Below are 25156 nucleotides of genomic sequence, written 5' to 3'. Positions count from 1 at the left end.
CGTCGCGCTCTCCACAGTACGCTCCGGGCCTCAGGCTCTCACAGCAGGCTCTGGGAAGAGAGGGAGATGAATTCGTGCTTGTTACATACCGACGAACTCCGGCTGCACGTCCTGGTTGGAGAACCGGCCGCTGCGTAGGGGAAGTACCACTAGCGAGACAGCTCAGGCCAGCTCTCGTCCCGCCTTGGGAGATTGCCATTCGTGTGCAACATGGAGTAGCTGTGGACTATAAGGATGAGGAGCATCAAGGAACAAGGATGGCACTCTTGTTTTACTCCCATATCTTAAGAGACTACAATATTGGATTATACAATATTCTTCTAACTGCCATCTATTTTCTTGCGTTTCTTCATATGAAAGGCGACACACATTATAGTGGTGATGGAAATGGTGATGGATGCGACGCTTTATAGGCATTAAGACATGGAAGCACGCTTTGCGTGTTACCTATCATCTCCTACTACCATTGTGTGTGAGCTACTAATGCACTCACGGTAACAGAAAGTAATTCATGCAGGTGAAATGAATATAACCGTCACTACTTCACACACACACACACACACACACACACACACACATTCTAGATTTTTTTTCATAGATAAAGTAATTTATTACCTAAAATGTATTAAGCATTACACCGCTTTCTGTATAACTAGGATGCACATCCTACCAATATCCAAGTGTGAATACAAAAATAAAAGTAAAGACTCGATACTTGAAATCGGCATGAAAGTGTATTAAATCCTAGGACGGTGGTTGTTCAATTCTGAGATTATGATGCCATCTATGTTGGATAATAAAGTCCATTACCGTATCTTTTAATCGTGTAGACATCTCGATAAAGAGGCTGAGGTTCTCCATAAGCTAAAGAGGTAGATAACCATGAACGGGGTAAAGCGGTGCACCACCTGCATAAGAATATTTTTCATCGTTAAAAACCTTGTCATTTCTACATAGACAAAGTAACCAAATAACTGCAATCGCTCCCACCCAATAAGTACTAGTAAAGGTGCTCGTGCCACACATGTAATCTAATCTATAATAAAAGAATTTCATTTTAAATCTTATTTTTTCAGCGAGTTAGTTTTAAAATAGCAACTTTAAATGTGTTTCATGCCAACCGTGTGAGGAGCGCGTGTAACACACGATCCACACACACATATTCATAGAAAAAAATGCACATAGCTAATTGACCATGAGGCTTCCGAGAGCTTGCTGGCCTGGTAGCCGGTAGCTCTATGACATGGGTAAGTAAAAAAAGAATTAAACTATGATTAGTTCCAGGAGCTGTCCCTATGACAAAATTTCTGAAACTCAAAACTACATTCAGAGCAAACACAGGGACATACAGTGATGTTGGCCAAATCCCAAACTCCACAATATTTCAGTATGCACATCTCTCCAAATGCTAGAGAAAGTGCAGGCAACAAGCACTACTAGGAATAACCTTACCGCCGGCGCACAGATTTGGCTATCCCCAGCGTTTTTGTACTCGCCAGCGATAACCTCGCCGGTGGTAATGTGCTACCCCCGGCGTTTTCGTATTCGCCAGTGGTAAGATGAAAATACCCCCGGCGTTTTTCCCTACTCCACAGTTACTCGCCGACGGTATCAAATTTTGCAAATAAAAAAAAAGCAGGCCGAGCAGCGCATCTGCAGCGCCAGGCTGTGTACAAGTTACACCAAGGACCCTGTAAAGAAAACCAAAAGCGATCAAGTCCTGGCTGCACACCACGATCACGCCGCCGCACGCCACGATCCCGCCGCTGCACGCAGTCGTCCCTGCCGTCGTCGGTGCCGAGGAGGCTGAAGTTCTTGTCGAGCAGGAAGCAGATCAGGAAGCTCATGCAGGCGATCTCGATGGAGAAGGCGCGGAGGAGCTCCGCGGGGGTCCGCGGCGGAGGGATCTGACAGGGCGGACTCGGCCGGCGCGGTGGTGGTGGTCACGGGAGGGGAGGGGGAGGAGACGGAGACGGAGATGGGCGGCGGGGGCGGGAGGTCGACATCGAGGTCGAGCCCCTTTTCGTCGTCGTTCGGGGACGCGATATCGGCGGCGGTGGCGTGCGGGAGCTCGTCGGAGTCGAAGCCCTTGAACTGGGCAGCGACGGAGAGGGAGAGGTGGAGGGCGAGCAGGATCAGGATGAGGGTGGCGCGCGGCAGCCGGATCCAGCTGGGCGGCGCCATGGATGAGGAGGTGGGAGGAGAGATCGATCCCTCCCCTCTGCTGGTACGTGTGGTGCCGTGGGAACGAGGGGAACGAGGGGAGGGGCTACAGAGAGAGAGATTGGTGTGCGGGGGAGGGGTTGGGGATTGGGGAGTACGTGGGGATTTTTTTTTGAAGGCAAGTACGTGGGGATATGTACGTGGGGGGTGGAAGGGACTGGTGGCATCGGACCACCAAATACCCCCGGCGTTTTCAGTTCAGCCTCGCTGGCAGTATTAAAATTATCCCCGGCGTTTTCGGGCCAATTCGCCGGCGGTAATGGGAGGTTCATCTGGGTGCTTTCGGCCCAATTTACCCCTGGCGGTTTCAGTCCCGACTCGCCGGCGGTAAGGGACATATCCCCGGCTATCCCAAACCAACTCGCCGGCGGTAAGTTACCGCCGGCCACCTTGAAGCGGACTTGCCGGCGGTAAGAAGTGCGGCTATAAGCCTTTTCCTAGTAGTGAAGATACCTCTTATAGCAAATCACAACTTAGGAGGAGGGCTCCGAGTAAACTCATCTTCATAATACATAATCTAAAACATATTGCCATCTAAGTCAGTGGAACTACGTATCTATCATCTTAGTAAACCAACATTGCAAATTCAAAGCAGATTGGAAATTTGAAATAGCTTATATGTTATAGCCTTTTTTACATATATAGCATATTTACATGTTATAAGTAGAAATGTAAATTATTAACAATTAGCATGGAGAAAATCTTAAATCTTAAATGGGAAATTTTGAAGTTACATATATTTGGATAATTATGATATCCATTCTGCTACAAGCATGAAAAGCAAAACTTATAGCTAAGAACATAGAAGGTATATAGCAACAGTATACATGTGTTCATACACAATACTATTTTTTCTTACATAGATATAGAGCACATACCCCTGGTTGAAATAGCTAGGAAAGGAACTCCTTACTTATGACATAATAATACAAAAAAAATGGCTAGATCACCCTAGCATAGGCAACATCATATTAACTTTTTCAGTGCATAAGAAGTCAAAGCTCTCTATTCTATGTACAAACCAAAAACTTGGTAAGTATGCACCTCTATCCTCTTATGATTTGAGTAGCAGTGGTAGTTATACATTAAGAATAGTTTTTTCGAATCAGAGCAAAGAAGGTAAAGACCAATACATTAACTACTTTCTGGCACCTATGAATTGATTCCCTAAATACAAAATCAGCCTTACTTTGGAGAATCAGAGTTGGCTTTATAATAACGAAGGCATCACAGAGAGGAGACAAATAAGTACCTATGACAATGGCGTGGTGCCGAGGTAGTTGGAGCTCCTCGCAATACATACACCTATATTCGCGTTTGTATTGTCCTTTAGAACTTATTGATGGAACAGTGTAGCAAAAAGCAAAACATCAAGACTCTCGAGAAATGAGAAAAGCGAGAATTCTTATAAGGTGTAAGCAACTATACAAATCATCAAGACATGTGGTACAACTCCTATATATGTCATAACCATGTCACAGCTGATGAAGCTCCTACATAACCCAAAGCTACATAAATCAGAAAAAGAGAAAGAACAATATCAAAAGGAGATGGACAATAAATATGTAGTAAGAACATTAAATATTAATGATAAATAACGGGAATGAAGCAAGAACAAACCTATTTTATACTATGTACACAATGTTCTTTGTGCTTTTACCTGAGGGATCTATGTCTTTATTTGGTTTGACAAAAAACCAAACTAAAAATATGATTAAATATCAAAAATTCCTTAACATATGACATGTATATCTGTTCATATTATTTTCATGCATGGAAAAATGTAGGATGTAGCATTGTGCTCATAAACTAGTAAGAACACTTGTTTCCCCTCTTGTCGGAGTATATTTGATATGCTACAACCGAAAACTGCAAATGGAGGCCGAGCTACATGTAGCCCTTTATTTAAAAAAATTCGGAATCATAGTTTTAAGTGTCAAAAAAATCTGAAAAAAAAATCCTGGATGTAGAGACAATGATGAAATCTACAAACGTGTAAAATCTCAATGTGAAATTCTTTGTATTGTAGACTACATAAAAATGACAAAATCTGACAGAGACTTTTTTCAGAATTTTTTGAAACTTAAAATATGATTTTCTATTTAAAAAAAATAAATAGCTACATGTAGTTTGGCCTTCATTTGTCCACTCCCACAATGCTACAACTTTAAACATTCAAATTTAAATTGCTTCCACTTGGACTAGTTACAGGCCGCCTGAAACATACTCTCTGCTTCGCTTCACAGCCATATTTCAGTCCAGAAATTAATTATATCCCATTTTCCCACAACGTATTTTCAGGCCGCAAAGGTAGATCATGGCATTTTATCAGAACCAGACAAGAAAATGTACTTAAACCTGTCCAAGATCCCATCCGGTAGTCGAGCGCACCCACGAGGCCACGACCAAGCACACGCAGCCACGCAGGCACGCAGCAATGGGCGTCGTCTCGGCGATGGCGGACGCGGTGGTCGTCCTGTTCTCCCTCACCATCGTGGTGGTGGCCCCGCTGATCGACGGGCAGTCCCTCCTCCCGCACACCCTCTACCCGGCGCCGCTGCGGGACCTCAAGCGGTGGTACGCCACCGAGTTCGGCGACTACCTCATGGCCCAGCCGCCGGCCTTCCTCCGCGGCCTCTTCCGGGCCGGAGCTCGCCTTCCTCTGGCCACTCGCCGTCGCCACCCTCTACGGCGTCCTCGCCAAGCGCCGCTGGGCCGCCACCACCTCCCTCATGGCCGGCGTCACCACCCTCACCTCCATGGTAACTCAATCATCAGCGCTCTTGGCCGGTTGGATAACAAACACTAATTCACGCGTAAGGCTGCAAAGGTAAACCTTAAAGATGTATTCTCAAGTACTAATGAACACCCCACGCTGTCACTTTGATCATTCATAGGAGGTACTAACACACCACAATTTCATAGAGACATCAAACTCAAATCATAATTTAGTGAACAAGTATTCTATGAATATAGCCTAAGAGACCCACATGGTGCACACACTGTCACCTTTACACACGTGGGACAAGGAGTCTCTGGAGATCACATAAGTAAATTTCACTTGAATAGCATAACGACATATAGATTGCGAAGCTCATGATCACATAAAGGTCACACCATGGGAGAGAGAGATAAACCACATAGCTACCGGTAAATCCCTCAGCCTCGGGGGAGAACTACTCACTCCTCATCATAGGAGTCAACAATGGCGATGAAGATGGCGGTGTAGTCGATGGAGATGGTTCCGGGGGCAATTCCCCGTCCCGGCAGGGTACCGAACAGAGATTTCTGTCCCCCGGATCTTGTCTGCGACGGTGGCGGAGCTACGAATTTTTTCGTCGATCGAGGCTTATTGATTTATGATTTTTGCGTCGGGAGGTATTTATAGGCGGAAGGGCGAGGTCAGTGGAGGCCTGGTGCGTCCAGACCACCCCTAGGTGCGGACCAAGCCCAGGCCGCGCCTAGGATAGGTGTGGCCGCCCTGCGCCTCTTCTTCATATCCCCTCTGGTCTCTGTCTTCGTTATGGTAAATATTGAATTCGGCTTTTATTTTGTCCAATTCCGAGAATATTTCCTGTCCAACTTTTCTGAAATGCAAAACAGCAGAAAACAGGTAACTGGCACTGTGGTATCTTGTCAATAGGTTAGTGCCGAAAAATGTATAAAATTGCAACGACGTGTGAGCAAAACATATAGGAATTGGTGTAAAACAAGCATGGAGCATCAAAAATTATAGATACGTTTGCGACGTATCAGCTACCCATCACATCACGAGTGAGCTCAACAACCTGACATTCAGGGACACCTACAAGGGCTTGGACAGGGTCAACACCGCCAATGGGCAAGGTATGAATATTTCCCATATAGGTCACTCAATAGTTCGTAACCCTACTCGGAATTTTCATCTTTGCAATGTCTTACATGTTCCTCATGCATCCAAAAACCTCCTTTTTGTCCATCATTTCATATATGTTAATGGTGTCTTTATTGAGTTTCACCCCTTCTTCTTTTTTATTAAGAATAAGGTCACCAGGAGAATCATCCATAGAGGGCGGTGTGTTGGCAGCCTCTATCCTCTTATATCATCCTTGACGTCTTCAGAGTCTATGACGCATGCTTTTGTCGCCGCCAAGCTCAACCAATCTCAGTGGCACAGTCGTCTAGGTCATCCTTCTTCAGTTATTGTTAGGCAAATAATAAGCAAGAATAAGCTTTCATGTGTTAGAGATACCATCATTGTGTCAGTTTGTGACTCATGCCAGCAGGCTAAGAGTCATCAGTTACCCTATCCTATATCTATTAGTGTTTCTACAACCCCCTTACAGTTAGTCTTCTCTGATGTACGGGGCCCTGGTCCCTACTTCTGTTGGTCGTCATGATTATTATGTAAGCTTTATTGATGATTATAGCAAGTTTATTTGGATTTATCTGCTTAAGCACAAATCTGAAGCCTTAGCTGTCTTTATCAATTTCCAAAAACTTGTGGAACGTAAATTTGATAGAAAATTCGATTAGGGGACGAATACATTAAACTCAACTCTCTTTTTCAGACTCAGGGTATCTCACACCATGTTTCTTGTCCACATGCTTATCAGCAAAATGGTTCTGCCGAACGAAAACACGCCACATTGACGAAGAGCGGCATCAAGTAAATCTTGTGCAACATGGAGTAGATGTGGACTACAAGGGTGAGGAGCATCAAGGATGGCACTCTTGTTTTACTCCCATATCTTACGAGACTACAATATTGGAGTATACAATATTCTTCTAACTGCCATCTATTTTCTTGTGTTTCTTCATATGGAAGGCGACACATTACAGTGGTGATGGATGCGACGCTTTATAGGCATTGAGACATGGAAGCACGCTTTGCGTGTTACCTATCTACTACTGCCATTGTGTGTGAGCCACTAATGCACTCACGGTAACATAAAGTAATTCATGCAGGTGAAGTGAATATAACCGTCACTACTTCACACACGCATTCTGGATTTTTTTCTTAGATAAAGTGATTTATTACTTAAAAGTATTAATCATTGTACCATTTTTGCATAACTAGAATGCACAGCCTATCCATATCCATATCCAAGTGCAAATACAAAAATAAAAGTAAAGGCTCAATACTTGAAATCAGCATGAAACTATACTGAATCCTAGGACGGTGGTTGTTCAATCTTGAGATTATGATGACATCTATATAGGATAATAAAGTCCCTTGCCGTGTCTTTCAATCGTGTAGAAACCTCCATAAAGAGTCCACGGTTCTCTATACGCTAAAGAGATGACCATGAACGAAGTAAAGCGGTGCACCGGCCAGGTAACCTACATAAGAATATTTTTTATCGTCAAAAACCTTGTTATTTCTACATAGGCAAAGCAACCAAATAACGAAAATCGCTCCCACCCTAATAAGTACTAGTAAAGGTGCATGTGCCACGAACGTATTCTAATCTATAATAAAAGGATTTCACTTTAAATCTTATATTTTAGTGAGTTAGTTTTAAAAGAGCAACTTTAAATGTGTCTCGTGACCAACTGTGTGAGGAGTGCGTGTAACACACGATCTACACACACAAGTCTTCATAGAAAAAAATGCACATAGCTAATTGGCCATGAGGCTTCCGAGAGCTTGCCGAGCCTCGTAGCCGGTAGCTCTATGACATGCGTAAGTAAAGAAAAAATGAACTATGTTTAGTTCCAGGAGCTGTCCCTATTGAAACCGATAAAATTTCTGAAACTCAAAACTGCATTTGGAGCAAACACTCGGACATACATTGACGTTGGCCAAATCCCAAACTCAATATTTTAGCATGCACATCTCTCCAGATGCTAGAGAAAGTGCAGGCAACAAGATACCTCTCATGGCAAATCATAACTTAAGAGGAGGGCTCCGAGTAAAATCATCTTCATAATTAATAACCTGAAACATATTGGCATGTAAGTCAGTGGCACTATGTATCTATCATCTTAGTAAACCAACATTGCAAATTCAAAGCAGATTGTAAAACTGAAATAGCTTATATGTTATAGCCATTTTTACATATATAGCACATTTACATGTTATAAGCAGAAATTTAAATTATTAAGAATTGGCATGGAGAAAATCTTAAATCTTAAATGGGAATTTTTGAAGTTACATATATTTGGATAATTAGGATATCCATTCTGCTACAAGCATGAAAAGCAAAACTTATAGCTAAGAACATAGCGGAAATTCAATTCGGCTCCCGGGTGTGTATGCTCCCTCCACCAAAAATCATATTTCAAAGTGCCTAATTTTTTTGAAAAAACAATTCTACATGTACATCTCCATAATGTACGTGTATGTGTTCGTCAAGTTTCATGAAAAACCAATATTTTTTGTCATCTATGTAAAAAAGAGAAAATTTATCTTGTAAAAAGCATTATTTTTCGCATTGAGTTTTGTCCTTTTTATACACGTCACATGACATGTCGCCTTTTTATGAAACAACTTTATAAGCGTGTAGCACGTGAAGATTTATGTAAGAATTTTTTATTTCAATTTTTTTGAAATTCAAAAATGTGTGTAAGATGTATTTTAAAATAGAGGGAGCATATGCTCCATGTTTCAAAACACCACTCTCAGAACATAGAAGGTATATGCAGCAGGGTATACATGTGTTCATACACAAGACCATTTTTTCTTACATAGATATAGAGCATATACCCGCTGGTTGAAGTAGCTAGGAAATGAATTCCTTACTTAATGACATAATAATACAATAAATGGCTGGATCACCCTAGCATAGGCAGCATCATATTAACTTTTTCAGTGCATAAGAAGCCAAAGCCTCTCTATTTGATGTACAGACCAAAAACTTGGTAAGTATGCACCTCTGTCCTCTTATGATTTGAGTAGCAGTGGTACTTGTACATTAAGAACAACTAGCATGGTGGCCCTCGCAAATGCGAGGACATCATCTATAGTATAAAATGTTAAGAACATATTTTAGATTATTTGAACCTTTTTTCTTTCTATTCATCTCCTTCATTGCAAAATTATTTTATAAAATAGATACATTGGTACCTATTAACTTTATCTCTATTTTGTAAATTAATATATTAGTAAGTTACAAAGAAATAACAAAAGAAAATGAAATATCTCTTAGGGAAATCGGATGGTAGTGGTTCATGTTATCTCAATAATACTTTTATAACACAAAAAGCTGGAGCAGCGACACCCACAAACTAAGCTGCAATCTTGGTATGCTCTCTAGTGTAGGTGGTCTTCAGCTATGCATATTTGTCATTTTTGCGTAGCTATACGCAATCCAATCTTCTTGTTGGTATCATTGTTGCAAAAAAAGAAGTTGGTATATATGAGCTGAGATTTTGCTCACATGTACTATTGGATTTATCTATTATCTGTAAATAAAAAATTGAACAAACCAATTCATGATCACCACACACTCTTACATGAGTATTCCGCTTGTTTTTTTCACATAACACCTCAATGTTACTCGAAGTGATGTTTTTTTTTAATTTTGTGTAGTTATGTTCCCAAAAGTTTGTGCTTATGCTGATCTTACAGAAGTTGCCTCCAGCACTTATCCGTGTAAGAAAACATAGCTATCTGCATATGAATCGGTAAATTCTATAGAAAGCTCGGTTGCATTACTTGATATGGTGTTTTATGAAAATGAAATCATATTTTTCTCTCATTTTATAATTCTTAATTTCATAGATAAAATAACAAAAAAATAGATAATGGTATATAGCTATGGATTTAACTTTATCTTAATTTTGTAAATTAATATATTAGTATGTTTCAAAGAAATAACAAAAGACAATGAAATATCTCTTAGGGAAATCATATGGTAGTGGTTCATGTTTTCTCAATAATACTTTTAGAACACAAAAAGCTGGAGCTGCGACACCCACAAACTAAGCTGCAATCTTCGTATGATCTCTAGTGTAGGTGGTCTTCAGCTATGCATATTTGTCATTTTTGCGTAGCTATACGCAATACAATCTTCTTGTTGGTATCATTGTTGCAAAAAAAGACGTTGGTATATATGAGCTGAGATTTTGCTCACATGTACTATTGTATTTGTCTATTATCTGTAAATAAAAAATTGAACAAATCAATTCATGATCACCACACACTCTTACATGAGTATTCCGCTTGTTTTTTCACATAACACCTCAATATTAATCGAAGTAATGTTTCTTTCATTTTGTGTAGTTATGTTCCCAAAATTTTGTGCGTATGATCATCTTACAGAATTTACCCCGACACTTATCCGTGTAAGAAAACATAGCTATGTGCATAGGAATCGGTAAATTCTATAGAAATCTCAGTTGCATTACTTGATATGGTGTTTTTATGAAAACGAAATCATATTTTTTCTCTCATTTCATAATTCTGAATTTCACAGATAAAGTAATAACAAAAAATAAATTGTTAACAGTATATAGCTATGGATTTATATGATAGGACTATACCATTCATCCACCTAACAAAAGTTTATATATCAAATATATTTTTTAGCCCATATGTACAATCGTGTAAACAAATACAATGGTCTCAAGAATATGATAATATTAATATAATATGTTAATATGATATATTGGGAAAGTTTAATTTGGCTCCTGAGCTTTCAGTGAAATTGGTTTAGAAAAAAAAAGTTTCTTATCGCAAAAAAATCTGAATATAAACATGCCCGTACATATACATTTTTAGTAGACGTTGACGTGTAGGTTATATAGGAGCTTTTGTCTAGGGATAAGAGGAGTTCTGTTTGTATTAAATTGGTACGTGTTTGAAAGGAAAGAGTCCATCTGCTATTTCTCACTCTATCCTTATTCTAAAATCTCAAATCTCAAATCTCAAACGTGTTGTAGTAAATCTCCTTATGTATGGAACGGAAGCATGTTTTTTTAAGGATACAGACTGTTTTTCTTGGGGCTGGTTCGGTGCATTTTTTTAGGATGGAAGCTAATTCAGTGGGGTCTGGTTTGGAATGTGTTGGAATTACGTAAACATAAGTGTATCACCATATGTTACGTAAATCTTAGTCATTAATTATAGATCTAACGGTTCCAAAAAATTAGAATGATGTGGATTAACGTGGTGTCTCGAAAATATAACCCCGTATTGTGTTTTTAGTATATAATAGATTTTCTGGAATCAGAGTATAGAAGGTAAATACCAATACAATACTAACTACTTTCTGGCACATATGAATTGATTCCCTAAATATAAAATCAGCCTTACTTTGGAGAATCAGAGTTGGCTTTATAATAACGAAGGCATCAAAGAGAGGAGACAAATAAGTACCCATGACGATCCTGGTGCCGAGGTAGTTGGAGCACCTCGTAATACATACACCTATGTTCGCATTTGTATTGTTTTTTAGAACTTATTGATGGAATAGTGTAGCAAAAAACAAAATAGCAAGACTCTCGAGAAAGGAGAAAACCGAGAATGCTTATAGGTTGTAAGCACCTGTACATATCATCATGACATGTGGTACAACTCCTATGTCATAACCAGGTCACAGAGCTGCTGAAGCTGCTCCATAACACAAAGATACATAAATCAGAAAAAGAGAAAGAGCAGTATCAAAAGGAGATGGACAATATATATGTAGTAAGAACATTAAATATTAATGATAAATAACCGGAATGAAGGAAGAACAAACCTATTTTATATGTACACAATGTTCTCTGTGCTTTTACCTCTATGATCTATGTCTTTATTTGGTTTGGCAAAAATCCGAGTGGTCTACCTTGATATGCCCCTTGACAATGCAACATAAAGCTGACCATGCGGAAATACAAGCTCAGGGAGGTAAATACCAATTGTTGGAATGGTTTTTCCCCGGGCTTTGTTGATGGTCATACCAAAACTTAACCGTATGGGGAACTGTTTCCTCTTTAACTTGAAAGGAAGTGAAATGCCCTTCGAGGGCGACAAAGGGATCCCCGTATGAATACTCTATTTCCAGCATGTTGTCCACCAACAATCTCGGCGTCTATTGAATTATCTTGGAATGCTCTAATCATCAACCGTGTTCAATTGCACAGCTCATTGTGAGGATTTGGAAAAGAATGATAGGACAATTGACTTTGACTTTCAAAACATGAGGGGGCAAGCTATTTGGAGTGATGGCTCTCCCACGTGCTCTGAAATATTAGTTGTCTTGAGCTCATAATACTTGTCATACCTACATAGTGGCCTCATGATATGATGATATCATCGTTACGTCGCGAGGAAAAAATATTTTAAATTGAGCAGTGATAGCTTTCTTCGTGCTCTGCACCCGCGGTGTTTCTCGCTGGGCTCTTCCTTGGTGGTCTTCGCCGTTTTGTGAGCTCTGTTGGTCGATTTCTAATGGCACCCGGCCTCTGGTGGCGTCCGCGACGGTGGTGTTGTCTCGTCGGCTGCGGTGGTCGTCGGTTCGACTGTGCTAGGGTGGGCACCGGTCCGACAACGTATCATGTCATACGCTTGCTCTTCCTCTTCGTGGTTTGTAATAGTCGTGTTGGCTGTTCACGTTTCCGGCTGTAGCTCCCTCGGTGGCTCTTGTCTTGTGTGTAGTTCCACCTTGTATTTTAGTGTAGGTAGTGTAAGATAATTAGGAAGTCTTGATAAGCCCCAGTTTAGGAGAGGATTGCATAATTGGAGAGTCTCGCTCATAAAGGAAGAGTAGCGCGCTAGCGCGGCTCGCTTCGCTTTTCGACGCGGAGCACCCCAGGAGAAATGATTTACCACTGGATTTAGCTCACTTTAGCCTTTTTCCGTACTTTATTTTCGGTAAGTTGTGTTTAACATCTTGGATCTATTTCCCCGGGCGATATTAATTTAACTTCTGGCCTAGAGCCTTTTATATCTAAAAAAAGAAGTCCTTAAACCTGTCCGAGATCCCCATCCGGTAGTCGAGCGCACCCACAAGGCCACGACCAAGCACACGCACCCACGCAGGCACGCAGCAATGGGCGTCGTCTCGGCGGTGGCGGACGCGGTGGTCGTCCTGTTCTGCCTCACCATCGTGGTGGCGGCCCCGCTGATCGACGGGCAGTCCCTCCTCCCGCACACCCTCTACCCGGCGCCGCTGCGGGACCTCAAGCGGTGGTACGCCGACGAGTTCGGCGACTACCTCATGGCCCAGCCGCCGGCCTTCCTCCGCGGCCTCTTCTGGCTGGAGCTCGCCTTCCTCTGGCCACTCGCCGTCGCCACCCTCTACGGCGTCCTCGCCAGGCGCCGCTGGGCCGCCACCACCTCCCTCATGGCCGGCGTCACCACCCTCACCTCCATGGTAATTAACTCAATCTTCCGCGCTCTTCTCCGCGATCTGACACGGTCTCTGCTTCGGATCTGTGAGGCGCAGAGGCCAACTCCACGGATCCATCGACGCGTGGCTCCTGGCGCGATGATAAATTCAGAAATTTATGACGAATGAAATGAAATACGGGACTAGTTCTTCAGTCATGACGCTTGTCGTTCGCGCTAGTCCGTTTCTTCGATTTGATCTGGGCTGAACACCGTCAATTCGAGCTAGTGCAGAGATTGCTTTGCCTCTCAGTAGAGCCATTTCTATTTTCTTGATGTATGTTCATGCTTACTTATCGAAAAAAAAAATGTTCCCTTTATTGAAAAAAAATATTCATGCTTACTTATTCAGTAGTATGAATGTTCTGATCCTGTGCAACGATTGAGTGATGTCGATCCGAAATAAATGAGCAACCAGTTTGAACTGCGAAACTTTAATTTCAAACTACATTGGCTGGGTTGCCTTTCCTACTTCACAGTTGAATAGTTTTCAGCGTCATCAACTTCAGTAACTAGTACATGTCAAAAAAAAACTTCAGTAACTAGTATAGCATATCACTCTCCTGGCGCGATGATAAATGAAATAGTTCTCAGGATATGACGCTTGTAATTCACGCTAATTCATCCATTCGATTTAATCTGTGTTGAACACCGTCTCATTTCGAGCCGGTGCGGAGATTGCTCTGCCTCTCAGCAGAGCCATTTCTAGATGTATGTTCATGCTTATTTATTCAGTAGTATCAATGCTCTGATCCAGTGCAACGATTGATATCGATCCAAAACAATTAAGCAGCAAGTTTAAACTCACAAAACTTTATTTGGTCCTACATTGACCGGGTTTCCTTTCCTACTTGACAATTGAATAGTTTAGCATCTACAGGCTTTTCAGCGTCATCAACTTCGGTCACTAGCATATCACATCACTCTTGTGACAGTGAAACTTTATCCCCTTTCAAAAGATTATCTGGATTAATTTCTGATAATGATTGCCATTGTTTCAGTCCGCAATACTTGGTGAACTGTTGGGCTCAGGAAGGGCAACACCGAAGCTGCTTCAGGTGTATGGTCCGTACATTGTGTTTGCAGTAATTGCAATTCTGCGTGGCCTCTGCTCATGCTCGGCGCCTTCCTCGGCTGCGTCCTCTGTTCAGAAGATGAGGAAGAAGAGGGTCTAGATCAAACATGCGTTTCTGATATTTCTGGAGCAGTGTTATAAAAATTCAAGTGTACCTGATGTAAGATGATTTTTTATGAGAAATTTTGTTTTGTTAGAGGAAAAAGGCTGTTATTCATTCATTCAACATCAGCGGACAACGCCGACTTGATACAGTCCGGCGCTTCACTGAACCAGGTTTGAACTGTGAAAATTTAATTTCAAACTACATTGGCCGGGTTGCCTTTCCTACTTCACAGTTGAATAGTTTTCAGCGTCATCAACTTCAGTAACTAGTAGTATAGCATATCACTCTCCTGGCGCGATGATAAACGGAATAGTTCGTTATGACGCTTGTAATTCACGCTGATTCATCCATTCGATTTAATATGCATTGAACACCGTCTCATTTCGAGCTGGTGCAGAGATTGCTCTGCCTCTCAGTAGAGCCATTTCTAGATGTGTTCATGCTTATTTATTTAGTAGTATCAATGCTCTGTTCCGGTGCAACGACTGATATCGATCCAAAAAAAATTAAGCAACAAGTTTAAACTCACAAAACTTTATTTCATCCTACATTGACTGGTTTGCCTTTCCTACTTCACAATCAAATAGTTCAGCATCTACAGGTTTTTCAGCGTCATCAACTTCAGTCACTAGCATAGCGTATCAATCTTGTGTCAGTTAAAACTTCATCCCCTTTCAACGGATTATCTCGATTTATTTCTAATAGTGATTGCAACTGTTTCAGTCCGCGATACTTGGTGAACTGTTGGGCTCAGGAAGGGCAACACCGAAGCTGCTTCAGGTGTATGGTCCGTACATTGTGTTTGCAGTGATTGCAATTCTGCGTGGCCTCTGCTCTTGTTCGGCGCCTTCCACCGCTGCATCCAATGCTCAGAAGACAAGGAAGAAGAGGGTCTAGATCAAACATGCTTTTCTGATATTTCAGGAGCCATGTTATAAAAATTCAAGTGACACTTGATGTAAGATGATTTGTTATGAGAAATTTTGTTGAACATTCGTTCCATCCGGCATATACATATCATTCGACCAGGAAAAGACCAACAAGTGGAATGTAGTGTCCTTGCTGTCAGAGTAGAATTTATTCACAGTTTGAAAGGATTATTATACTAGTAGTGCATCCGTTCTAAGAGAGATACCTATGTAATCAAAGCTCTACAACTTATGATGAAGTGGCTTAATATGAGAGAAGCTTTAGATATCAATTAGTAATTCTTAGTGGGGAAATATAGGATACATCACAAATCATCCAAAAGGAAGTATCAAGTGCAATTGCCAAAGTAAAAAATAGATGGTAGACCATACTACTGTACACATATACATGTTACATATACAATATTGTAGCACATATACATGTTACATATACAATATTGTAGCAAATCACAAGGGTAGACCATACTACTGTACTGGACTGGATACTTATTCTGCCGTCTCATAGTGACATACCAATTGACTCTTAACTAACAGAAACACTGAAGTTACAAGGATGGATACAGCCCCAGACTAACCATAATCTTTGCAGAGCAAGACAGGTAGATGGGCATCAGATAGATATACTTCTTTCCTAAAAGCATCACAATCATAATGCTGGCCCCAAGCGATTGGCATTTACAGCATTAAGGCATCACCAGGATAATATGATAGACACAGCAATCTACTGGGCTGACATAATTACAGGCATGGCGGCAAAGATCATCCGAGATGCAGGGATGTGGTAGAATGAAATAAGCTACTGTAAGGATTTCGTGTTGTTTGAGTTCGAGGTAGTCCATCTTCTAAAGCAACAAGTTCGTGTCATCTGGATCCACAGAGTTGCCAGCTTCATCACCGAGCCCCCCTTCATGGAGTAGGTCCTCCCAGAAATCATCATTCAGCTCTCCACTGGGCCTGCTTCTCAGTTGCCCAGAGCTGCTAGAAGTGGCACCCTGTTGCACTTTGGCTCCTTTCGTCCCCACTGACGAGCTTTCAAGATCGGGTGCAAAGCCATTGACAAACGGATCCACCGGCTCATGCGGCTCAAACATTACCTGTGACCCTTGCTCCAGGCTAGAGCCAGTGCCTATGCTATCAACAACTTCTGGTCCCTGATCGATGCGGCGCCTTCTCTTGTTAGAGATGGCTTCTTCGAGCTCCTTCCTCATCTCACTCTGGGAGATCAGCTGGCGTATGAACTCAGGATTCTGCATGACTCGTGCCAAGAAGGACATCATCTGCTGCTGCTTCTGCTCAGTTCCTTGCAGCCTCTGTTCCATGGCTTGAAGATTTGACCTTGTGTTCTGTTGCTCCTGCCTGAGCTTCACCACTTCAGCCATCAAGAGCTGCTTGTCCCTTTTCAACTGATCCATTTCCCCATCATATCCAAAGTGCCCCACCTCAAGGTAGGAGGCAAGAGATTGCTGATTTGGAGACCCGTGCGTAGGTTTGCGACGCTTAATATTTTTAAGAAGGTGCCTCTGCCCCCTCAAGAATCCTTCATTTGCAAATTCCCACCTGTCGGGATCTACCTTTCTGAAGCCCTGCCGAAGGCAATAACAACCATATTAGAAATTGGATGGACCATTCAAATCAAATTAAACAAGGCAAATAAAATTTCTCCAACAGAAAGTTAATTATTCAAATATTTTTAGATAAATAACAGTGACAAAGAGAGAGGGTGTGGAGAGATGAAACTGTAAGAATATCTCCAATTTACCTCTTTATGACAGATTTCAGTTCACTTGATACATTTTTCAGTTTGCTGATTTCAGTTCTTCACTTTATTTGTCAACTTTCCTCTTCATCTTCATCCTTTAATATTCTATAAACTGGAAGTTTACTCAGGGCAAAATGAAGCATCAATTGAAAGATTTCTAAAGGCAAACAAATGAATTATGAACTGGAAGATTTTAATCGACTGCACACATGCCCTTAAAGACTTCACAAGGTAATAAAAATTGAACAGAGGTTAAATTTTTTTTTTTGAGAGGGAACATAGAGGTTAACCGATAGCCCAAATCTCCCTATATTAAAATCTCAAGGTTCTCCTAGAATGCAACAACCATCCAGAAAAATCCAACACCCACAAGTTTCTCAGATAAAAGGACAATCCACGGTATCGGCAGTGTTGCTACAGGCAACAGAGACACTAGTATAACAAACTTTCTCTTTCGTCTTTCTTTTTTTTCGCCAAAATATATATAGATGATAAATTACGTTAAATGGTACAAAGTTTTCAATTTTTCCATCTTCAATTTGAAAACACGACGATATAAGGCTTTCAGCTTGTTTTATGGTTATCATATGCTTTTAACTTCCAAATTATCAACTAATGTTGTAGTTTTGGATTTTACTCAAGAACTTTGAAGCTTGGTTATTTCAAAGATTATTCTGAACCGCCGCTTAAAAAGAAAAAGAACTACCAGTTGGATTTAAGGATATCATATGCTTGTACATTCCAAATTAATGTTTCAGCGGATTCCATAGGTCTAAAATTTCACTCACACACTTGCAATTTTTGGTGGCCATAATTCGAGGTTATTTATGAATTACTGCATAAAACGAGAACATCACACAGACTACCAAGTATCGACTATCATTCTATCAGTTATTTCTTCTGAAGAGCAAATTAACCATTTAAATAATTTCAGATAAACAACACTAACAAAGAGAGCGGGAGTGGAGAGATGGAACGGTATGTACTTTACCTCTTTCCGACAGGTTTCGGTTCACTTGATACATTTTTCAATTTGCCGATTTAATTCTTCACTTTATTTTTCAACTTTCCTCTTCATCTCCATCCTTCAATATTGTACGAACCGGAAATTCACTCAAGGTAAAATAAAGCACAGTTGGAAGACTAGGCAAACAAATAAAGTATAATCTGGAAATTTTTATCACAAGATGGAGGTGATAGCCTAATTAGAACGTGTGACACCTAATCGGAGAAACACTACCATGAAACCATTGGGTTGGTGACTGCACACATGCCCCCAAGGACTCAACAGGGTCAAGGAACTTGAAAACATAGGTTAAACCATAGCCCAAATCTCCCCAAAAGTTGAAAATTGGTCTTACAACAACCACAGGTTTCTCGGAACAATCCCTGAGTGTCAGGAGTGCTGCTACAGGCAACACAGACGGTATTATAACAAACTTTGTCTTTTATTTTTGTAGGTTTGGGATTTACTCAAGCTTTGCGACTTGGTTATTTCGAGTATTTATCTGATCCACCGCATAAAAAGAAAAACAGCAGACAAACTACTAGCTGGATTTAAGGTTGGCGTCTGCTGGTACGTTGCAAATTGATATTCAGCTGATTCTGTAGGTTTACAATTTTACTCGCACACTTTGGTTCTGATAATTCGCGGATTCTTATAAATCACTGCAAGAAACAAAAAACGGCACACAAACTACCAAGCAACGACTATCACTCTATTGGTTAGTTTTTCTTATGGTAATGGAAATAACTGGATTGGTTAGCTTAGAGGATTTGAATTCTGTCCATGTTTAAAAATTAAAACACAACTATTTTAGGCTTTTAGCTTGTTTTAAGGTCATAATATGCATTTAAACTCCCACATTGCAGTCAACTATTTCTGTAGGTTTTGTTGTTTACTCGAACTTTGGTACTTTGTTATTTCTAGTATTTTTTTGAACCGCCGCATAAAAAGAAAAACAGCACACAAACTACCAGCTGTATCTAAGGTTGGCGAATGCTGGTACGCTGCCAATTGATATTCAGCTGATTCTGCAGGTTTAAAATTTTACTCACACACTTTGGTTTTGACATTTCGCGGATTATTATGAATCACCGCATTGCACAAAAACTACCAAGCATTGACTATCATTCTATTGGTTATTTCTTTTTTAGGTACCTAGCTGCGCATTTCTGCAATATCTTGCAGCATCACTTGAGTAAAATCAAAACCCCTTGCATAGAGATGGATATCTAGGTAGTGCATGTGTAAACTACGAGCACTTCGATGTTATAGGTAGCCAGCAACTTCCACTGTCAATCACCCCCTACCTATCTTGTTCTATCCATCTGTTGCTGTTCCCCTGGCCAACCCTTGAGCTACAGCTGACAATAGGGTAGCGTGAGGCAAAATTGGATGCATGAATTTTTCAGTAATCCCAAGGTGGGGAAATGCTTGGTGCTTGTTAGTGATCTTGTAATTGAAAAAGGAACTAAAAAATGAAGACCAATTTAGCCAATTGTTCAAGTATACCACAATAAATTCATAATAATCAATCAAGCAAACTAGTCCAGTTTTTTTTTTTTTTTTTTTTTTTTTTGCGGGGAGTCCAGTTATTCCATTACCATAGCCAAGAATCATTTGAAGAATTAATTTCTTATAGAAGCGCTAACCATTCCTAACTCTTCTGCTTTAGTGAGGACTGAGCAGCACTAATTTTATCATAGAAAGGGCCAGACCAGCAAGGAGGAGGGGAGGGGGCAAACAGCAAACTTACGTATGTGTTGAGCTGGCGGACGAAGCTGGAGAAGTTGTTGTGCTTGAAGTAGCGCGGGAGCAGCACGGTCCCGAAGAGGTGCGGGTCCCAGACGACGAAGCTGTTGTTGGTGGCGCTCCAGGAGACGACGGCGTCGGTGGTGGGGTCGTCGACCATGTCGTAGGTCTTGGCGAGGAACGGCGTCGGGCCGGCGTGGTCCGCGAGCCCCTCCAGCGGCCTCGGCGCGCCGCCGTTGACGGTCGCCGAGGAGGCGTGGCCGTTCTCCACCTTCACCGGATGCATCGCCCGGTGGCTCATCGCAGCGGACGACAGACGGCGACGGCGTGGGCGAGAGAGAGAGAGAGCAGTTGAGAAGGATGGGTACTGAGAGGAAAGGCGACGGGTAGGAAGCCGCTTCGGGAATGGAAGGTTCTGGAAGGCCGAAGCGGTGGTGGGGATTATCCTCCTGGATCCGTCAGAGAAGACGGCGACACGTGGCCAGACAGACGCGCACGGGCCCAGTGGGCCAACAGAGGCGTCCAGCGAGACGGGCCGGACGGCCCACGGGTCCAACGGGCCCGCGTTTACTTGCACGGCAAAACTTCCACGCGAAGGCAGTTGGTCTTCTTCTTCTTCATCACCATCCGCGTTCGTCCAACCAAACGAAGCGTGCCATTTGCTTTCTCCTCCGACGACGACCGAAACCCTAGCCACCGCGCGCCGCGAAGATGTTCGCGTACCAGAAGGCGCCGGACCTGGAGGCCGGCGACGGCTCCTCGCTGCTCTACCCGGGGATGGAGGAGAGCCCGGACCTGCGCTGGGCGCTCATCAAGAAGATCTACGTCATCCTCTCCATCCAGCTCGCCATGACCGCCGCCGTCGCCGGATTCGTCGTCAAGGTCCCCGCCGTGTCCGAGTTCTTCGTCTCCTCCAACGCCGGACTCGGGGCCTACATCGCGCTCCTCATCCTCCCCTTCATCGGTACGCCCCCCACCCCGTCCCTCTTCCTGGAATTCGTGTGCTGATTAATTGATTCGTGTCTGTTGCAGTGCTGTTCCCGCTGCACTACTACCACCAGAAGCACCCGGTCAACCTCATCCTCCTCGCCATCTTCACCGTCTCCATCAGCTTCGCCGTCGGCATGACCTGCGCCTTCACCAGCGGTAATAATGCAACCTACCGTTTCCCTTGCTCTATCTCAATCGTTGTTAGTTGCTCACCTCTGGATGAAGTTTTAAGTATATTATGGTTCAATTGATTGAGCATATGAACTTGTGGGATAGATACTAGTTTAATTGCGACGAATAGACTCAATCATTGGTAGTTGTTCATCTGTGGATGAAGTTTAAGTATACGGTTCAGTTGATTGGGCATATAAACTTGTGGGATATTACTAGTTTAATTGCGATGAATAAACTATTTTCATTAGCAATCCTTTCCTTGCTTGCATCACTCACTGAAATCATTGTTAGATATGTGCCTGTTGGTCAGTTTTGTAATTTGCTCCAGCGAGCGTTCAGATACAACAACCGTTCCCTCTCAATCATTGTTAGTTGTTCACCTGTGGATGAAGTTAAGTATATGGTTTGATTGATTGAGCATATAAACTTGTGGGATACTTGTTTAATTGCGACGAATAGACTGTTCTCATTAGGAATCCTTTCCTTGCTTGCATTACTCACTGAAATCATTGTTAGATATGTGCCTGTTGGTCAGTTTTGTAATTTGCTCCAGCGAGCATTCGGATCAGTTCCGTAAGGTAATGCACCACATATAGAACTAGAAGGAAGCCGCTATTGCCACTAGGATTTTGTTCGACCCGTAATAGGGCTCAATAGGTTTATTCGCTCCCTCCAATTATCCTATATTTTCTTTTTTCTGTACTTAAGGATGCTCGATATGTCGGTATGGATGGGTTCTTCATTTGATCGTTTTTTAGCATCCACAACACTTATGCAAGATTATGCATGAAAGTACTGAATGGAAACCACTTTAACAGTGGGAATCTGTTCTATGATTTCCGGCACATGAACATAGAACATATTGCTGGTGTTTAATTGCGACGAATAGACTCAATCATTGTTAGTTGCTCACCTGTCGATGAAGTTAGGTATGTGGTTCAATTGATTCAGCATATAAACTTGTGGGATACTACTAGTTTAATTGCGACGAATAGACTGTTCTCATTAGGAATACTTTCCTTGCTTGCATCACTCACTGAATCATTGTTAGATATGTGCCTGTTGGTGAATATTGTAATTTGCTCCAGCGAGCATTCGGATCAGTTCCCTAAGGTAATGCACCATAGAACTGAAAGGACGCCACTATTGACACTAGGATCTTGTTCCACCAGTAATAGGGCTCAATAAGTTTATTCGCTCCCTCCATTATCCTATATTTTCTTGTTTCTGTACTTAAGCGATGCTCGATATGTCGGTATGGATTGGTTTTTCAGTTTGGTCCTTTTTGAGCATCAACAACAGCTATGAAGATTATGCATGGTAGTACTGAATGGAAACCACTTTTAACAGTCGGAATCTGTTCTATGATTTGATTTCCAGCACAGGCATATAGAATATGTTGCTGGTGTTTCGATAAGTTGAACATCTCATGCATGGAATTTTTGGATTGCTACCAGCATGTTTATGTGTGTGGTGCTTTGGTACACAGAACCTTGCTGCAATAATAGAATGCAACACTTTGTAGACCCTTCTGATTACAGGATCCTGTGTGTTTGTTTAGGTAGCATGTTTTTGTTGTCTCAAGGTTCAAGGTTGTTACATATAAATGTTCTATAATTATCACAGCCCTATTTGTCGATATGTCAGGAGAACTTAGCAAATGTAGCAAAAGACGTTCTAGTTGCCCCTTCCCATCATGTTATGATAGTTGCTAATCTTTCATAACTTTGTGCGATCATCAAGGGCCAACCTTTTCATGGTTCAGAAATATTATCATGTACCTATCCAACATGGAATCACTGTGCATATCAGCGCACCTCTGTAGAAACAATCCTTCAGTTATCTTCGTGTTCCATTGTTGTAAGGTTGCCTGGTAGTGGTTCCCTTTTGTTTTTATTTCCCTTCATGCGTTTTACCCTTGTTGTGCTTTTTGACCTTTTGGAAACAGAATTTTTTTGACTTACCTTTTTCAACAGCAACATAGTCACCTGTGACCTGTGTATTTTTCCTGCCTGCATATGTTGTAACGGGCATGTCATAAATGTTCCTACAATCAGTCAACCATTGATATACAATCACTTTAGCTCTGTATATAAGGTCCAGAGAAATTACTTAAATACTCCGAATTTTCTGTGGAAGGCACCCCCTGTTGAAATCTTTCCTCAAGCCCAGGGGTCAGAAGGGGTTGGAGGTGCTCTGGATGGCATATTTCAGAGCTCAACAATGAATTAATTGTTATTAGTTAAAAAATGCTCAGTTTACTCTTTGATTTTGAGCGAATTATGTTGGGTGCTAATTCGCCAAGCACTTGAGATATCACTGGCATGTTTGGATTTTGTAAGACCTACCTTTTTGGATTTGATGCTGGGGCATAACTGATGGCTGTTGAGGGCTTTGGCATCCCCTTCTTGCATTATTTTATTATCATGAATTTGATTATTGGATGTTCGAATTAGTTGGTAGTGCTTGTTTGGAAAATAACAGAAGTACTCTCGGTTATTATTCATGTGCTTTTGCCCTGTTTTTATGTGCCCTGGGACATTACTTGTTAATACTCTTCAACAGGAGTTGTACACATCAACTCAGTATAGGTCATATGCAGTAATAAATTGACTGTAGCATTTTGTGTGAACAGGTAAAGTCATCTTGGAGGCTGCAATTCTCACAGCGGTGGTGGTGATCAGCTTGACTGCTTACACTTTCTGGGCTGCAAAGAGAGGCCATGACTTCAACTTCCTTGGCCCCTTCCTGTTTGCGGCTCTTATGGTGCTGATGGTGTTCTCATTAATCCAGGTTGGATAGCTGCACCTTCTCACTAACTACTGTATCTTGAAACATATGCTTATTGAGATGAAAATATTGCAGAACTTGTTTTGGTTATGTTCGTTTGTGCATGATATTAATAACACTTCTGCTGGCAGATCTTCTTCCCACTGGGCAAGCTCTCTGTCATGATATATGGTGGCATCGCATCGCTTATCTTCTGCGGCTACATCATCTACGACACGGACAATATCATCAAGCGCTACTCGTACGATGAGTACATCTGGGCTGCTGTGTCGCTCTACCTCGACATCATCAACCTGTTCCTGTCTCTTATGCAAGTGCTGCGGGCAGCCGATAGCTGAGCGCATCCAGCCCTCCTCTGCTTGATTTAGTTACCTAGCTTGTGCATATAAGAAATTCATGAATCCCTCTGATCCATGTAGTCGTTATCAGTAAATTCTCTTGATACTGTTGGAGTCTCAATATCTCCCTTACCCACTTCCAGCATATGCGATGTCTGTTTACTTTCTCCATTGATGAAAATATGAGTATTGGTGGGTTGAAGTTGTAAGACGCATGAACTTAATTCAAAGTATCTCATTTTACCGCTCCATTTTATATGAAAATCTGGGTGCTTCGATCTTGTGATATAGCTCTAATTTAAGAATCGTACAAGGGTCGGAGAGAAAGGGAGAGGGAATTACAAGGTTGGTGTTGTGCGGGCATGACTCCGTCGCCAGTTCAGCACAATGCTACCATCTATCTTCAGCATTGAGATCTCCAAGCCAGGCCACTGGGCTGTAAAGCCAATTCTTTGCGGACATGGCGTTTTTGCTCTCGGGCTCATATGAGCTCGTTTTGTGAACCATTCGTTTGGTCTTGATCCGTGAGCCAATGCTATTTTTTAGTTGGGATACGGATAGTTGGGCAATGGGATACCTGCCAATGGAGTACAGTGGGGCAAGATTTAACGGGACGTTTCAAGGTGACGAGTGCTGGACCCGTGAACCTATGGTACAGATTGGATAGCCCCAGCCCGATGACGACGCCTGCCACCGCACGCCGGTGGCCGCCTCGCCAAGA

General features: G+C 42.0%; 3 protein-coding genes across 5 annotated transcripts; 2 read left to right on the top strand and 1 right to left on the bottom strand.

Annotated features, from left to right (window-relative positions):
- Nucleotides 1-13181: 13181 nt before the first annotated feature.
- On the top strand, nt 13182-15691 carry LOC124700825 (sigma intracellular receptor 2-like). 2 transcript variants are annotated; one of them, XM_047232895.1, is made up of 3 exons: nt 13182-13505; nt 14521-14870; nt 15424-15512. In XM_047232895.1, the coding sequence occupies exons 1-2, from the start codon at nt 13182-13184 to the stop codon at nt 14692-14694; spliced, it is 498 nt and encodes a 165-aa protein (XP_047088851.1). In that variant the 3' UTR covers nt 14695-14870; nt 15424-15512. The 2 variants fall into 2 exon arrangements, with proteins under 2 accessions (XP_047088851.1, XP_047088850.1); XM_047232894.1 differs by lacking the exon at nt 14521-14870 and having other exon boundaries at nt 15424-15691.
- A 286-nt stretch (nt 15692-15977) lies between these two features.
- Nucleotides 15978-20545, bottom strand: LOC124704547 (heat stress transcription factor A-2e-like). Of its 2 annotated transcripts, none has more exons than XM_047236817.1 (2): nt 20148-20545; nt 15978-17212 (listed from the first exon to the last, which is right to left on the bottom strand). In XM_047236817.1, the coding sequence occupies exons 1-2, from the start codon at nt 20442-20444 to the stop codon at nt 16472-16474; spliced, it is 1038 nt and encodes a 345-aa protein (XP_047092773.1). In that variant the 5' UTR covers nt 20445-20545; the 3' UTR covers nt 15978-16471. The 2 variants fall into 2 exon arrangements, 1 of the variants encoding a protein (XP_047092773.1); XR_007003592.1 differs by lacking the exon at nt 20148-20545 and adding an exon at nt 17389-18386 and having other exon boundaries at nt 17139-17212.
- Nucleotides 20546-20817: 272 nt separating this feature from the next.
- LOC124704548 (protein LIFEGUARD 2-like) lies at nt 20818-24678 on the top strand. Its single transcript, XM_047236818.1, has 4 exons — nt 20818-21107; nt 21176-21289; nt 23943-24100; nt 24229-24678. The coding sequence occupies exons 1-4, from the start codon at nt 20855-20857 to the stop codon at nt 24433-24435; spliced, it is 732 nt and encodes a 243-aa protein (XP_047092774.1). The 5' UTR covers nt 20818-20854; the 3' UTR covers nt 24436-24678.
- The last annotated feature ends 478 nt before the right edge of the window (nt 24679-25156 follow it).

This window comes from Lolium rigidum, chromosome 3 (genome assembly GCF_022539505.1).
Source record: "Lolium rigidum isolate FL_2022 chromosome 3, APGP_CSIRO_Lrig_0.1, whole genome shotgun sequence".
NCBI classification, from domain to species: Eukaryota; Viridiplantae; Streptophyta; class Magnoliopsida; order Poales; family Poaceae; genus Lolium; species Lolium rigidum.
Note: the sequence above shows the minus strand (reverse complement) of the source record. Positions and strands in the feature narration are given on the sequence as shown.